The 16,497-nt window shown below is 48.7% G+C and overlaps 1 protein-coding gene across 2 annotated transcripts in view; it reads right to left on the minus strand.

Annotated features, from left to right (window-relative positions):
* Positions 1–11,879, minus strand: part of UBL7 (ubiquitin like 7) — a 53,867-nt gene extending 41,988 nt beyond the window's left edge. The window contains exon 1 of one of the 2 annotated variants that reach the window (XM_085850300.1): positions 11,500–11,879. In XM_085850300.1, the coding sequence (XP_085706426.1) occupies positions 11,500–11,641 (142 nt within the window). In that variant the 5' untranslated portion in view covers positions 11,642–11,879. The remainder of the gene's footprint in view (positions 1–11,499) is intronic. The other variant, XM_085850299.1, reaches the window with a different exon arrangement.
* Positions 11,880–16,497: the final 4,618 nt, after the last annotated feature.

A 16,497-nucleotide genomic window follows, 5' to 3' on the forward strand; every position in this document is an offset into this window, starting at 1 on the left:
CGTCGCCCACCGGACGGACGATTCAGTTGTGACCCTCCTGGGATTACCACCAGAAACCAGTCACGGGTGGGGGTTTAACCCCACCACCACCCAGTCCGCAGTCCACCCGTGCGAGATAGGGTAAATCGCCGAAAGTTGATATATCTATGGTACTCGCACGGGTAATCTGCCGAGGGATGGGACCACGCCACAAGCAGACTCCGGACACGATTTGTGTCTCCTAGTTTCTCTCCTAGTCTCCTGTGCCTGAGCCTGTGTCTCCTCTCCGAGTTTCAAGCTTCACCCGGTTTCGAGCTTCCTCCTCGTTTCGAGCTGCCTTCTCAGTTTTCCTGCAGCGGCCTTGTTCTGCAGGCTGTGTTTGCCTGTCCACCTTTGCCATGCCATGCCTACTGCCCATGTTTACCAGCCCCCATTTACAACCAAGAGCCAGGACTCCCAACGCCCACACCTTTTGTAGGGTGGGGCTCCGCCCTTCGCCCCGCCCCGTTTCTGGCTCCACCTCCCTTCTGGAAGCTTCCCAAAAAGGGGCGTGTCCTCTCGTTCCCCCCTCACCGCGCCGTGCGGGGGACGAGGAAAGTCAGTTTTGGCTCGGGGCCAGGGAATTATTCCCCCAAAATCAGGCCCCCACCTTTTTTCACCTTTGACCTCTGGCTCTAATCGCACCTCCCCCATGCCAAAGCACGGGCGTTTTGGGCAGGAGATCTTGGCGGGAGATATTTAAGCTGCCACTCCGCTCCGTTTGATCCGTCCTGCGGAGATCGTGACCGCATGTTGAATGGCAAGTGGCGAAGATGTGGTAGCGTAGTTGTGGAAGGTGGCGTCGTGGTGTGAATGGCGTGATTGTTGGCGTCGTGTAGTGAATGGCGTGATCGTTGAGATGTTGGTTGTGGCGATGTTCGTTGTTGTTCTTGCACCAAATTAACGACAGCAAAAGAAAAACGACTCAATGAAGAATCGCAGCCCGAATGGATCACATATATTCCCTCTAAACAACGGGTTTGGGCTAACTACACATGAACTTACTGATATATCTCACCTGAGGACCCTTTATGATGTAATGCGACTTTCCACAGCCGTAACACAACCCCTCCCCTTTTTACAGACTCGTCCGAGTCGTCAAATTCTCGTGTGCCATCATGTGTAGTTCTCCCCTAATACGTTTTACCTTCGGATCCCTGAGTGCGACATTCATGGTATTCGTGTCCCCAAAATAAATAACCTGAGGGTTGAGTAACTAACTAACAAACACACTCATCCGGACGACATAAATAAAATGCCGACGCTAACACATACATGCCGGGGGTGCACTCATTTTCACAATAAAACTTCATCTTATAAATTACACTAAACCATGGCCCAGGATCAATGGACTCTGCAGGCAGAAAAAGTCAAAAGAAAACTGGTGCACGGGCCGCCACTGCAGGCCCGTGTTGTAGCTGCCAACAGGACAGTCCTTGCAAATCACGACGATCCCGGCGCACATGGTAATGAACAAGGGGGGGAGCAAATCAAAACAGAACGGGGGCTGGTAAACGTGGGCAGTAGGCATGGCATGGCAAAGGTGGACAGGCAAACAGAGCCGGCAGACGATCCGACCGGCACAGGCCTCGCAGCAAAACAACAGCCGATGAAATTGGCCGGCCTCTTGCCGTGTAGTGCAGGTTAGTGGAGGGAGTGCGGTGGTGCTGGCCACATAGAAGGCGGGCTCAGACCTACCTAAACGTCTCCCTCCCAACCTATCGCCTTTGCCTGTCGCTGTCCATACCCACCCCCTAAATTGTCAAAAACCCAATTTAGCCCCCACTTATTTTTTTGTTTGTTTTTATTCTCACTTCTATACTTCCCCACTATAAATCATCCCCTAACCCCCTTTGCTGTCTCTGTTCGGCTAACCTATCCTGTCCTAGCCTACTCCCAACCCCTACGTTCCCTTCCTGGAGGGAATGAGGGAGGGCTAGCGTCCTGCGTCGAGGCCCAATAAAGCCTCAAGATGGCCTCCTTGGAATTCAGCGTTCAACTCAGAATGGGTCCAGCGGCCCACGACGAGAGCGAAGAGATGGATGGTGCGGAGGGGTACACTTCCAAATGTACCCTAACCATTAACCTGTTAACTACCCCGGGCTTTCCAAAAGCGCCTCTCGCTTAAACTATCGGTTCTAAAAACCCCAGATTCCCGTCGCCTGTGTTGGTGTCCTCGCAATTTCGGGCTATGCCCTCTAATTTTCCCTTGTGCCCTTGCACGGTTTCGTGGCTGGGACGCGTGGCTCCCTTGGCAGGCACTACCCTCTGCCGATTCTCTAACTATGGCACCCCCGGGCACTACACTGCCTCCGAGCCTACCAGCTCCCTAAACACCGGGGAGTGCTCTCCCTGGCGACTCCCCTGAAACGCTCACGTGGCAGGCTGGTGCCCGGGCCCCTTCCCTGGGTGCCCGTGTCCAATGCTCTGCCCACGCGGCTAACGGCACCCCGGGCCCCCGCATCATGCGGACGCACCCGTGCCCACTACACTATCCCGGCCCCCCATGGGCCCTTGGCCTACAGTGGCCGACTAGCCCGGTGCCCGGGGTACCCACTCAGCGATACTCACCTTTCGCAGCCACGCTCCCAGCCCATCAACAGTGCTCCTGCACCCCTCCAAATGGGTATCGAGCCTACTTCCCCACCAACAACAAAACGACTTCCATTTTGTCAATTTATCTAACCCAGCTAAGTCGCTCTACACTGACCCCGGGGTCCCTTGGGCGGGAATCACTCCTCCTCCCAATCACTCATCGCACCATGCATTCCACCTTCACTCCATACACACAGACCCGCTGGCCTCACTCACTCAACAAGCACATGTTGCCACTTTTCACATTCCATCACACACATCGCTGAATCCTGCCATTCCTGCTCACTAAATCCCCTAACTACCTTGTGGTCCCTCATCGTCCCTTACAATATAGCACGTTCCTTTTAACACAACGTAGCTAAGCTACGTCCCCACTACACATCCACAAGTCTGTCACTGTCTCCAAAATGTCATCAACTCATTTCCCAACCTAAATCTGCACTAACATCCCTCTAACTAATCCATTCTACGGACTCCATGAGGACTTACCCCTGCCCCATGAAGCCGGTCTAGCTAAGCTAACCCTTCCCCCTAACTAGTTGTCTCCTGTGCCCAGGCAAGGGGGTCTTCCACCCCTTGCCCAGGAATCCTGTTCACTCGAAAGCGAGGCCTGTTTTTTTTTTTATTCGCGCAGCACCAGCGCGGCAACTCGCAACCTGCGCACCTTGCCCGTGACGTCATGGCAGTTGTTCACACACCTCGTCCCTCTTGGATGTTACCATCCGGCAGGGATTCACCCTCCTGCCGGATTCCAAACCCCCACATGTAGCCATGACATCACCCTGCGCATTCAAAAAAAACAAGCCTCGCGTTTTGAGGGGCTCCCCACACGAACACATGTGCTCTGCTTGTCGGAGCTTCACAAACACGCTCACGTGGAGAACCCATCCGGTCCAAATCCGTAATCCTGCCTAACCTTTGTCCGTCCGCGGGATCGGCAACATTCACCGCTGGCGTTTCCGGACCGGGTTTCACTCCCGCAAGCGCGCAAGTGGCGGCCTCGTGCGGAGCACGGCACGAACCTCGCGCTCATCGCCGTGCAAACCCGGCGCAGTCCCCATTGCAGCTACGGCCGCTACCCGGCCTCTGTCCCTTATTTGTCTCAGTCTCCGTCGCACTCTCGCGCTCAAGCTCCATTCAACCCACACACACCTGCGTGTTACGACGCTCACACACCACGACATTACACTCACACCGGGAGGCAGCCGTGTGCTCCCGCATGCCGACCGTCATCTCCCTTGCATACCGCTCTCTCACACACACGGTCCCTCTTGCACTCGGCCGTCCACCCGCACAAGTGGTTCCACTCACACACGGTGTGCTGGGAGGCACGCACTTCGGCACACTCGCCACCATACCACTCACACATGGGGTCGCACTCACACCTTGCACCACACACACCGGGACAATCACACTGGGGAATCGGATCACCTCTTGGGCTCCCGGGGCCTCCATGCCCCCCAAACTGCACGTGCACCTGTCCGCTGCACTCGCCCACTCAACTCCGCGAAGCACGACCGGACCCACCTGGTCGTGACCAGCTTCAAGGGAGCACGGCGTCTCCCTCCGTTCCCGAAGGAGGCTATCCAGCTGCTCGCACCGGGTCACAAAACAGTCCGCCAGCTCCCCCTCATGGTCCTCCACTACCTTAATGTGCGTGTTCTGTTCCTTTAACCCCGTCTTTATCGTGCAGTCTCTCCTCTATTTTTTCTATCTCCCACGTATCTATACATTTTATTTCTATTGTCTCTTCCTGGATCTTCGTCTCTGTTTTCTCCGTTTTACTTAATTCAGTTTCGACTCGGTCTATCTCCCGTGTCTCTGGCAATACTTCTACTTCCTTCTTTGTTTCTGTTGCTTCCCTCTTCTCCATTTATATTTGTGTCTCCTTTATTTGGGTTGGTCCCAATTGTTCCTTCATCTGACGAGTGGCGTCGATCAAGTCCTGCACCACCAACATTGCTCCTTGTGGTGATATCACACGTCCCACCTTATTACGTTGTTCTACTTCCTGGCTCCTTTTGAGTCGTTCCTCCTCTGGGAACTTCCTGAGTTCTTCGTTCTCCCTCCGGAGTTTTTCAATCTCCGTGGACTCCAATCTTGCTCCCCGTTTTAGTTGTTCAATTTCCAACTCACATTGTTCTTGTTTTCTGCCCCACAGTTTCTCCTGCTCTTCATTCTCCAATCTCATCATTTCTTTCAATTGGCTCATTTCCTTCCTGTGTTTCATTCGCTGCTCTCTCACTACTCTTCCTTGTTTCCTCTCCTGTCCTTCCTTCCTTCTCCATTTTCGTGGTTTTCTTCATTTGGTTAATTTCCCTTTTGTGTTTCATTCGCTGTTCTTTGTCTATCTCCTTGCACTCCAGCCTTGCCTTTTCTTCCAATTGGTCGAACCTCGGCTTCATGTTCTTTTTGTTTTCTATTCCACAGTTCCTCTCGTTCTTCCTTCTCCAATCTCGTTGTCTCCTTCAATCGCCTGATTTCTCCTTCCTGCTTCATTCCTTGCTCCTTCACTTTCTCCTCGTATTCCAACCTATTTTTTTTCCTTTTGTCGTTCAGTTTCAAATTCATACTCTTTCAGTTTTCTATTCCACTGTCTTTCTTGTTCCTCATTCTGCAATCTCATTATTTCCTTCAATTTCCTTCTCCTGTCTCATTCGTTCTTCCTTCATTACTCTTTCTTGCATCTCATTCTGCAATCTCGTGGTTTCCTTCAATTGGCCGATTTCCTTCTCCTGTCTCATTTGTTCTTCCTTCATTACTCTTTCTTGCATCTCATTCTGCAATCTCGTGGTTTCCTTCAATTGGCCGATTTCCTTCTTCTGTCTCATTCGTTCTTCCATCATTACTCTTTCTTTGTTTTGGTGTTTCTGTAACTCAGAAGCTTTCTTTTCCAATTCCTTTCTCATCTCCGCACACTCCGACTTTGCTTTGGCTTCTAATTGTTCAATCTGCTCATTGTGGTCCCTTAACGTTTCATTCTCCGTTCTCTTCCTTTCCCCTTTGAACGTCCTCAGTTCGTTTTGTAATTTCTTCTCTTTGGTTTCATGTTCCAGGGCCTCATAAACTTTTTTTCCATTTTTCCTCACTCTCTTCATTCCTTTTCTTGCACATCTCATCCCTTTCCCTGCTCACCTCACCATACTCCAAGCTTGCTCTTTCTTTCAATTGTTCCCTATCTTCCTGTTCTCTTTTGACTTCTTCGTCGAGTCTTCTGTCCCGAACGCCTTGTTCTACCTCACGCTCTAGTTTCTTTTCTTTCAAAATAGTGTTCACATTTTTTCTCTTCCAACTTTTTTCCCATTCTTCTTGACATTTCCCATTCTTCGCCTGCCATGACCACGTGGTTTGAAACGGTGTCTGAAAACACTCGTCTCGTGACGTGCTGTTCGCCATGCTATAAATAGCAGCTCACTCCGTGCTGCGCTGAGGTGCGATCGCGCCGCCATTGTGCGACTCGGTTTGCCGGCAAAGTCCGTGCTCAATAAATGAGGGTGAGCTCCCCGGTAGATTTAAATTACAAAAAGTACCATCCCAGGCCATGGATTCAATATTACTACACATATCTAATACCCCCGGCACCCGCTCGCTTTGAGACTCCATCTTATTTCACGTAACGGGATTAATTTTTAAAAAGCTCATAATTTGGAGGGAATCGGGGGTCGCTCCACTCACCCCAGAACCGATTCCCGTAAATTTAGCTTGGAGACCGAGGTGGATTTGAATCTCACTCCCGGACACCAATGTAACGAGGAGGGGGATGAGTTCGTATCCCACTCCTGACACCAATGTTGCGAATTCGCGCCTGCCGGCGTGCGATCGGCCACGTAACTCGAATAGCGACCGTGTCGCCCACCGGATGGACAATTCAGTCGTGACCCTCCTGGGACTACGGCCAGAAACCAGTCACGGGTGGGGGTTTAACCCCACCACCACCCAGTCCGCAGTCCACCCGCGCGAGATAGGGTAAATCGCCGAAAGTCGATATACCTATGGTACTCACACGGGTAATCTGCCGAGGGATGGGACCACGCCACAGGCCGACTCCGGACACGAACCGCTTAAGCGGTTCGTTCCATATTACAGGGATAACAGAGCGGAGTTAATCGACAGCCTTGACGGTTCCGATTAATTACCGGGATGTTGAAACCCACTACGAATCCCTTACGTGATGCAGGATGGAGAGTCAATTAAAAGAAGGAGACAAAGCAAAGCGGGAACAATTGGACAAGCACATTTATTCCGCACCACACGGCAGCACGGAAGGCACATATAATACAGTAATACACCAAAATCAATACACAGGAATACAATAAAACCAAAAGAAACACGTATGCAGTGGTAAAGAAACAAAAGCAATGCACGAACGCAGATCTACTACCGAGTAGGACTTACACACGGCAACACTTACACAGTTTTACTTCACAGATTGGCGCTACCTACAGACATTTACACAAAAACCCCAAAAGAAAAGAAGTCGCGACTTCCCTGGGCGCGTCGTCCAGCCTTGGCGACCGCAGCCTCGAGTCCCTCTGGCGTGGTGCACAGAGCTCGTGCCGCGCGTAGCTCGCATCGTCCGCCCGACAGCTCGGAAGGGGTTTTAGGGGGAACTGGACTGGGTTTCGCCGCTATCTCGGTGCGGACGGGGTGGGGAATGGCAGGCGCTCTGTCCAGGGACTGCACTGACTGGTTTGAGAAGCCCCGTGCTCAACCGAACCACGAACAGAACGGACGATGCACACACAGTACGATCCTTGCTCCGACAGTCTTGAGCCTCTCCAAGTTTCGAGCTTCTCCCGGTTTCAAGCTTCCTTCTCAGTTTCGAGCTTCTCCCAGGGCGATCCGATGCACACACCAAGAGCAAGGACTCTCCACCCCTTGACAACCGACCGAACAAGAGCCCAACTCGAACCGGGACAAGGGAACAACCAACAACGACTCTTCACGCCTCGACAACCGACCGAACAACCGAGAGCCAGGACTCTCCAGGCCCACACCTTTTGTAGGGTGGGGCTCCGCCCTTCGCCCCGCCCCGTTTCTGGCTCCACCTCCCTTCTGGAAGCTTCCCAAAAAGGGGCGTGCCCTCTCATTCCCCCCTCCCCGCGCCGTGTGGGGCAAGAGGAAAGTCACTTTTGGCTCGGGGCCAGGGAATTATTCCCCCAAAATTAGGCCCCCACCTTTTTTCACCTTTGACCTCTGGCTCAAATCGCACCTCCGCCATGCCAAAGCGCGGGCATTTTGGGCAGGAGATCTTGGCGGGAGATATTTAAGCTGCCACTCCGCTCCGTTTGATCCGTCCCGCGGAGATTGTGACCGCACGGTGCTCGTTGAATGGTGAGTGGCGAAGATGTGGTAGCGTAGTTGTGGAAGGTGGCGTCGTGGTGTGAATGGCGTGATTGTTGGCTTCGTGTAGTGAATGGCGTGATCATTGAGATGTTGGTTGTGGCGATGTTCGTTGTTGTTCTTGCACCAAATTAATGACAGCAAAAGAAAAATGACTAACTGAAGAATCGCAGCCCGAATGGATCACATATATTCCCTCTATACAACGGGTTTGGGCTAACTACACATGAACTTACCGATATATCTCACCTGTGGACCCTTTATGGTGTAATGCGAATTTCCACAGCCGTAACAATATATATATATATATATATATATATATATATATATATATATATATATATATATATATATATATATATATATATATATATATATATATATATATATACACACACACACACAGTGAAATATACCACAAAGCCTTGTTCAAGTCAATGTAATGGGCGAGGAAAAAGCGGTTAAACTATCTGGAGCTAGTAGTGTGCAACCACAATTTTACATTCACCACAGGAAAATTTGGGAATATCGGGCGACTTGACGAAAAGGCCTCAGGCCCGTCACTAAGAGGACGGATTCGGATCTTCACTTGTAGCCTTGTATTCTTGTAGCCGGATTCGGATCTTCACCAAAATCTAATTGGTTCGTCCTCGTCACACACCCAACATGGCCACCAAGTTTAATCCGAATCCGTCCACAACTTTTTGAGATATCATGCTATTTATCGTTTTTGGTCTTATCTCTCAATGGAGAAGAATCACTTTAAAAAGTCTCGTAGTCCGATCCGGATCCAGATTTTCACCAAAATCTACTTAGGTCATCCTTGTCACGCACTGAACCTGTCCACAAAATTTCAGCCAGATCCGTCCCCAACTTTTTGAGATATCCCGTACATAAACAAACAAACAGAAAGCGGGTGAAAACAACCTCCTTCACCTTCGGTGGTGGTTTATGAGTAATTAAGTCTCCTCTATCGGAATTGTAGAAGGCGACTTGCAAACCCAACCTCAAGGGCAGTGTACAGAGCGTTTATTGAAATAACAATAAATACAAGGCGCAGGGAGGTAAAATTTATTACAAGTGATGTGCAACGTGTGCACACTAAAATTAATGTTAATTTACATCCATAGGATGTCGAATAAATAAATAGATTGTTGCGGATCCGGGGTGACGGGAATCTGACCCGGTCCGAGGTGCCAGCCTCGCCACCGCCATCTCCGGGAGTCTATAACGCCGGCCGACTCAGCACAGGCCTCGGGTCACGCATCTTCAATCGCGATACCAACGTAATCCTGTACCTTACCAGTTGGGGAGATAGAACCCCTGGCTACAGACTGGCTTTGTCAGTGACCGAGCAGAGTCTACCAGCCTGTAACCACTTTGGCCCTATATGCCAATCGAACGGATCGTTCCTCGACGCGACACGAATTAATCCATAGCGGCAACTGCATAAGAATTAACCAGATTTATTGGGGAACATCAGGGATCACAACACAAGCAATAAACACAATGGTTTTATTAACAATCAACCCGTTCTTATCCAGGGAACCATGGCTAAAGGTTTCGAGGGGATTACTACAAAATATGCCTTACACAACACGTGCAAACAAAAGACAGACAGACAAACAGCATGCATGCAGGACAAGACAGAGTACTTGGTGATGGCTCATGGATGAGAGGACCGTGTCCAAAAGCACGAATGTCGCTTGTAACAAGCGGTGGTGTCCACGGGTGAAAACTCCCGCTCCAACGTGCCGCGCGGCAAGAATGTGGCGGCGCAGTGCCTTTCCTGCGCAAGTCATCGCGTGCTCTGACCTCGCGTAGGGTCGAAGATGGGCCTCAGCGGATCTCCCTCACGGTCCAGCACACAAATCCCCGCCTGGCCTGTCCTCCAAACAAGGCACCAGTCGAGGTCCGAGTTCCACGGGCGGATCTACAAACTTGTTGCGCCGTTGGTGTCAGTAGGGACCGTCTGAAGGTCCGGCGTCTCCTCTCCGGCCTTCCCACCTCAAAGCCAGACTCCCGCTTCATCCTCTCAGTTCCTCTCTCGGTCGAATCACCGACGTGCAGGTCGGGTCAGCGTCTCTCCCGGCAGATCCAAACGGTGCCTCCTTCGTTCGCTCGCCTCGAAGCGACTCCGAGCACGCCTCGAGAACCCGGCCGTTCCTCACACACAGCACTCCTCATGTTCCCTTTTCTTTTCTCGCTTCTCTCAGCGAAGCCCGTTTCCAAACTGAGAACTCCTTTTTGCTTTCGTTTCTTTTTCTTTGTTCGCCTCGACACACGCCTGTTGCGGCGACTCACTCCAAAAAAAAGCTCCGCCCCTTCGCATCACTTCCTTTCCAGGCCACACCTCTCGCTCTACACCACTCCCCTCCCGTTCGTACAGGAGAGGAAAAAGAATAATCTCTCATTTCACCACTGTGTGAACATAAAAACAGTCTTTTACACCTCCCGACACACACATATCCTCCTATATACCAAACAACCTATCTAAACAGGCATTTAATGGGGTATCTGAGCTAATCCCATACTTAGTAATCCCATTAAGGGCCATTTCTGTAACAATATAAACACATCTGACGCTAGGCCGAGGCTTCAGACTTTGGCACACCAATGAGGCAATTTCACCCATCATTTCTGTCAGCCTTTTATACATCCCTACGTGTGTCTGTCTGTGTGTCTGTCTGTCTGTCTGTGTATCAGTGTCTGTGTGTCTGTGTGTCTGTGTGTCTGTGTGTGCGTGTGTCTGTGTGTGCGTGTGTCTGTGTGTGCGTGTGTCTGTGTGTGCGTGTGTCTGTGTGTGCGTGTGTCTGTGTGTGCGTGTGTCTGTGTGTGCGTGTGTCTGTGTGTGCGTGTGTCTGTGTGTGCGTGTGTCTGTCTGTGTGTGTGTGCGTGTGTGTGCACGTGTGCGCGTGGGCGAGTCTGTGTGTGTGTGTGTGTGTGTGAGACAACGGATTGAATCGGTTGGGTGAATTGAAACCCTAACTACACCAACACAAAACCCCATTCATCTCTTACGTCATGTTTCTCAAGCCATTGAACCCAATTCAATCCATTACCCGATTTAAGCCGTTTCTCCATTCACACAACCCCATTCCTTCCCAATTCAACGAAAGTAGTCTTAAGTTTTTTTTTGAAACGGCACAATCCACAACTCCCCATTTCCTTTATAATGGTACAATAACAAACGACCCAGTATAACCCTTGCCAATAAACCAAATAAAAATTACAATGGTATAATCTAAAACTCCCCCTTTTTGTAATGGTACAGTCCACACTTTGAATCGGGTGGAGTGTTACCTTCACGGACCAATGAAAGCACGTGGATTATTAGTATTATTACCATTTTCGAAAGAACAACAAAAACAAGCAGTCACGTGATCGTGTTCGTTTTCATACACAACCAAAATAATTGGTTAAATTATACCAAAAGGTCCAATTTGGTCCAACAATCTAAATGATGATCATGACGATTGATAATAACCAACAGTCAAGTTCATTACAAAGCGAAGGGTGTAACGGTTACTGAAAGGCCAAAACCTATGACTTGATCTGGGGCCAGGTCGATCTTCTTGGCGATGGTTTCTTTCGCCGATGACACCGAGATGTCTGGACCGAGATCCGGAAACAGCAAGCAGGCGCTGTTCAATCGATCAGCCAGCTTGACGGCGAGACCCGCCATAGCGTGCTCCTCAAGGCCGAAGGTCTCCACAGTCGCCTCAACAATGTCAATGGCTCGCTCCAAGCTGCTTTAAAAAAAAATTCACTATTTTATTGAAATCCGTCCGAAAGAACGCATCTCTTAACAAGACTCCAATGAATGCATTGTCCTCGTCGTAATCTTCCGACTTTCAGAATATCTTCTTCGTCTTCTTCGTCGTCTTCTTCTTCTTCTTCTTCTTCTTCGTCTTCTTCTTCTTCTTCCTCTTCGTGTTTTCGTCTTCTTTTTCATCTACTTTTTTATTCGTCTTCTTCTTCTTCTTCTTCTTCTTTTTCTTCTTCTTCGTCTTCTTCTACTTTTATTCTTCTTCTTCTTCTTCTTTTTCTTCTTCTTCGTGTTCTTCGTCTTCTTCTTCATCTACTTTTTATTCGTCTTCTTCCTCTTCTTTTTCTTCTTCTTCGTGTTCATCGTCTTCTTCTTCATCCACTTTTTATTCGTCTTCTTCTTCTTCATTCTGTCTTCTTCTTCTTTTGGTGTTTACTGGCGCTGTGAGAGCCGCGAGGCTCTATAAACGCCACGCACCCAAACTCATCGGCCGCTGCAAAATACCAAAATAAAATAAAAAAGGCGGGGGACTTTATCCTGTTCGCCCCCGTTTTCCTTATGAATTTTAAGACCGATTTGCTCTTCTTCTTCTTCTGTTTCCTCTTATAATGTCGAGATACTTCTTATTCCAATTCAATGGCTTCGCGCCATCGTGCTTGTCGTTCTTTCATCCCTCCCATCATTAAGGACGACGTCCACGACGTATCGTTTTTGGCCCAATCTCTCAACGGTGAAGAATCACTGGGAATTAAATAATTCTCGTATCCGGGTTCGGATTCAGATATTCTCCAAAATCAAATCAATTGTCACACCACACCCAACATGTCCAAGTTTCATCGAAATCCGTCCACGGCTTTTGAAGATATCCTGCACACAGACAGACAGACAGACAGACAGACAGACAGACATACATGGGTGAAAACATAACCTCCTTCACCTCCGGTGGCGGAGCTAATTAAAGACCCAGATAAAATCATCGAACAAAATGGGTCGAGACGAGTAAGAATCTCCAGACGACGTTGTGGAGAGCTGCCATTAGTATCATATTGTTGTGGGCCGGGTTCGGCGACGATAGACGACCGCGAGGTGGAGCAGTCGAGTCGTCTCCCACCGAACACCCAGAATTTAGGTCGTGACTCTCGGATAAGTCCGAAAGGTCACAGATCCCTAAGTGGACTGTGGTCGCCAATACTTCGACGGCGTGGAGTGGGGTTAATTGCCGAATTTCAATATACCTAAATACCCACGCCGTCCAACGACCGGGTAAAACCACACCCTCGACCAACTCTGTCCGGACCGAGTCGCAGGTACCGACTTGGATCCGGCGTAACCGAGCAGAGTTACCAGAGCCGCGCCGGTCCCAATGACAACTTACCGACCCAGACGGCCTCACTAATTCTCAAGTCCAAACCATGCTGGGTCAAAGAAAGGACAGAAACGAACTGGAACGAACTAGAACATTTAAACAATTACTTTATTTGCAGGAATAAAAGAAAGGGACGAAGTGTAGACTTATTCACAACTATATACAAGCAAATATTTACAATGATCATAAACACTTAAACAGTTTTACTTTTAGGACGGCGCCATATACAGACACACACCCAAAAGAAAAAGGCCCCAATTGGTCTTTATTCGACCCTCGCAGCCAAGGGGATAGTCGAGCTGGGGGTCAGAGATCTGTCGAAGTACCTGACCGAGTTTGGGCGGCTTGGCCCGTGACTGTACGTGTGGGACCCGTGGTCCGTGGGAGCTTGGATGGTGGATAGCAGATCCAGGGTCGCTCCTTATAGAAGGCCAGCAGAGACTCCAGGCTTGAGAGCTCCAGCAATGATGACAGTGCACCCAAACTGCCTTCCAAGAACTTCAAAGAACTCTCAATAACTCCCAAGGACACGCAAGAACTCTCTGAACTCTCCGAACTCAAACGAGCACAAGAACTCCCCACACACACGCACACTGAGGGTCGCATCGTCCTTTGTCGACCGCTCTGAGCGGGGCGGGGCCTTGGTGGAGCTGACGCGCTGATTGCCCTGATTGGACAGGGACCTCCATGGATCCACCCTTTCTGGGTGGGGTTATGGCCGAGCCAGGAACCCCCCCCCTTGCGTGTCTGTACCCCTCTTGCTAGAGAAACAACGATTTTTCCTCGTGGTATTGGGATGCAGACAAATTCGAGGAAGTCGAATCAAGCACGCGAGGACCACGCCTCGTATGCCATGGCCGCGAGTCGTGGGCGCAAGCGCTGAAAGACACTGTGGCCACAAGTGGAGGGGATCTGGAGATTTAAATAACCTATCTATAAAATAACTCACAGCACACACACGAAATTCCCATTAGACATAGGGGATGGATTCTAACTGTACACGTACTTAACGAAATAACTGAACTACGAGGACTCTGGCTGTTTGTGTGGACAAGGTTTCCAAATCCGTAACAATATTACATGGGTTTTCAGAACTATCTCGTCATGTCGTGCACACCACCATGTTGGTTGTGTTCACTTCCCTGACATCAGTAACTATTTTTTTTTTTTAATTCATTTACATTTTTTTATTTTTTTCATTTCACTGGCAGGGCAATTCAACAATGTGCGCCGTCCCTTGGATGAACGTTAAACGGGAAGTCCCCTCTGCTGGTATTAGTTGGTGGACGTCAAACATACCACGAGGTCCTTCAGGAAAGTGAGCTATCGCCGGAACCCGAAACTCCAAATTTCTACAAGGGGCACTGCATCAGCGGCACAGCCAATGATACTACCCCAGAGCCTTGTGCTGCTGACAAAATAAGTTGACAGACATTTTCAGTTTTATTCTATAAATTCACGTTCGCTGTATACATTTTGTAGACATATCATATGGATGTACTTTATATCATATCCTATATAGACTCACATTTGAATTGCATATACATCGAGGTACTCGTTGAAAAAGGACAACATGTAATACTGGCTACCATCACGTGGCATTTGTGGCCTACGTTGGCACATGTGTGGACAGAGACAAACTTACACAAACGCAATACTGGCTCGTCCAATGAGGGTAATAAACAAATGAGGGCAGCTAAATTGATCTGTGGGAGAAGTCAACCATGTTTATTTTTCCACTTTTAACAGTGGCATAATGACATGCATCTAGTTATCTTGTGTGCCCCCTCATCCAAGATGGATGAAAGTCGAGAAGCATATGGTCAGGATTTTAAAATTAATCTTAATACGAGCATAACCCACGCTCTGCGCGACATGTTGGGGTGGGTGTGTTTGAGAAAGGAAATGATGCAGAGTATCAGTAGTAATTTTACTTTAATGCAGTAAGTGGAATACGATTTCACCGTTTCAGAATCATTTTATTTACTTTTTTTTGTACCATGCACCTCATATGGTCTTTCAGATAATGTAAGCCGAATTTCACGTTACTCGAGCGCAGAAAAGTCGAAGATAGCGCGACACGAAACCCCAAACTCAGAAATAATATGTAAATTGCTGGACATTATGGGAAATTGTCTGAACAATACCTATTGTGTGCAGCCTGTGGCTACATCATATCTCAGGGGAGGGGACAGTTGTGCCACTGATGTGTCAGGTACACAGGTACTCAGTTTGCTGAGCTCAGAAGAATGAGAGGCTGAATAAACTCGATCTGGTTTTAATTTCACAGCCAATCGGCTGAAACTCAAGACCTTAAGCCAACCACCAGCAGACTTGTGTGAAGAATGAGCGTACGAAAGGGTTTGAGGACTCAAGCTTCAGTTCAGCAACCAAAGTAAACCACACGAGAGGGCAATGGCAAACCACCCAGTATAACCCTTGCCCAGCACCGATGCTCTATAAAGCATTGGGATCAAATATTTATTTCATGACCTATCACTCGAAGTAATCATGAAATCCATAGGCTTCCTCACAGACAAGGACTTTGGATTGAAAAGTGTCATTAACAAAATTAAAAAAAAAAAAAAACAAATCGGAGACTGTATGATGTACCAGGGATCCTAAGAGCTGACAAGAAAGCACAGGGACCTCCATGGATCCACCCTTTCTGGGTGAGGTTATGGCAGAGCCGGGGAAAACCCCGCCCCCTCGACTCATGTCTATACCCTTCTTGCGAGAGAAACGATTTTGCCTCATGGTGTTGAATGCAGACAAATTCGAATCAAGCACACCAGGACCTTGCCTCGTATGCTATAGCCACGAGGCATGGGCGCAAGCGCTGAAAGACACTGGCCGCAAGTGGAGGGGATTTTTAGTTTTAACTAAAAAGGAGGTAAAATGACGTCAGGTACACAGGTACTCAGAAGGATGAGAGGCTGAATAAACTCGATCTGGTGTTAATTTCACAGCCAATCGGCTGAAACTCAAGACCTTAAGCCAACCACCTTGACCATCAAATCAGAAGAAAGACAGGGATTTAGTTAACAAACTTATAGCAAAAAAAAAAATTGTTTGAAAGCTTCATTGCCTTTCGAGTTTGAAGATGTGGATGCAAGCTTTTTTTTTTCTTCCCGAGATCGAGATGAGTTCAAGGGAGTCGGGCTTGTCAAATTGCTTTAATTTTCATGGAGTATTCGTCTGTTGAAAAATGTCAATATTTTTTGTTTGTTTTTAATTAAGGAGTACAATTTTTGCTGAAAGGCACAGGCTGCATAATGATTGTTTGCTCAATACATAATGCAGTATGTGGGTTGGAGGGTCTGGGTGTTTGTTGGTACACATTTGATCTGCCATCAGCAGCATAAATGGAAGGAACAAAGCAGTTTACAAATTGCCAAAATTCTCC

The sequence above is a fragment of the Eptatretus burgeri genome, chromosome 12, assembly GCF_056783735.1.
Source record: "Eptatretus burgeri isolate ZD-2024b chromosome 12, Ebu_testis_v1, whole genome shotgun sequence".
NCBI lineage: Eukaryota > Metazoa > Chordata > Myxini > Myxiniformes > Myxinidae > Eptatretus > Eptatretus burgeri.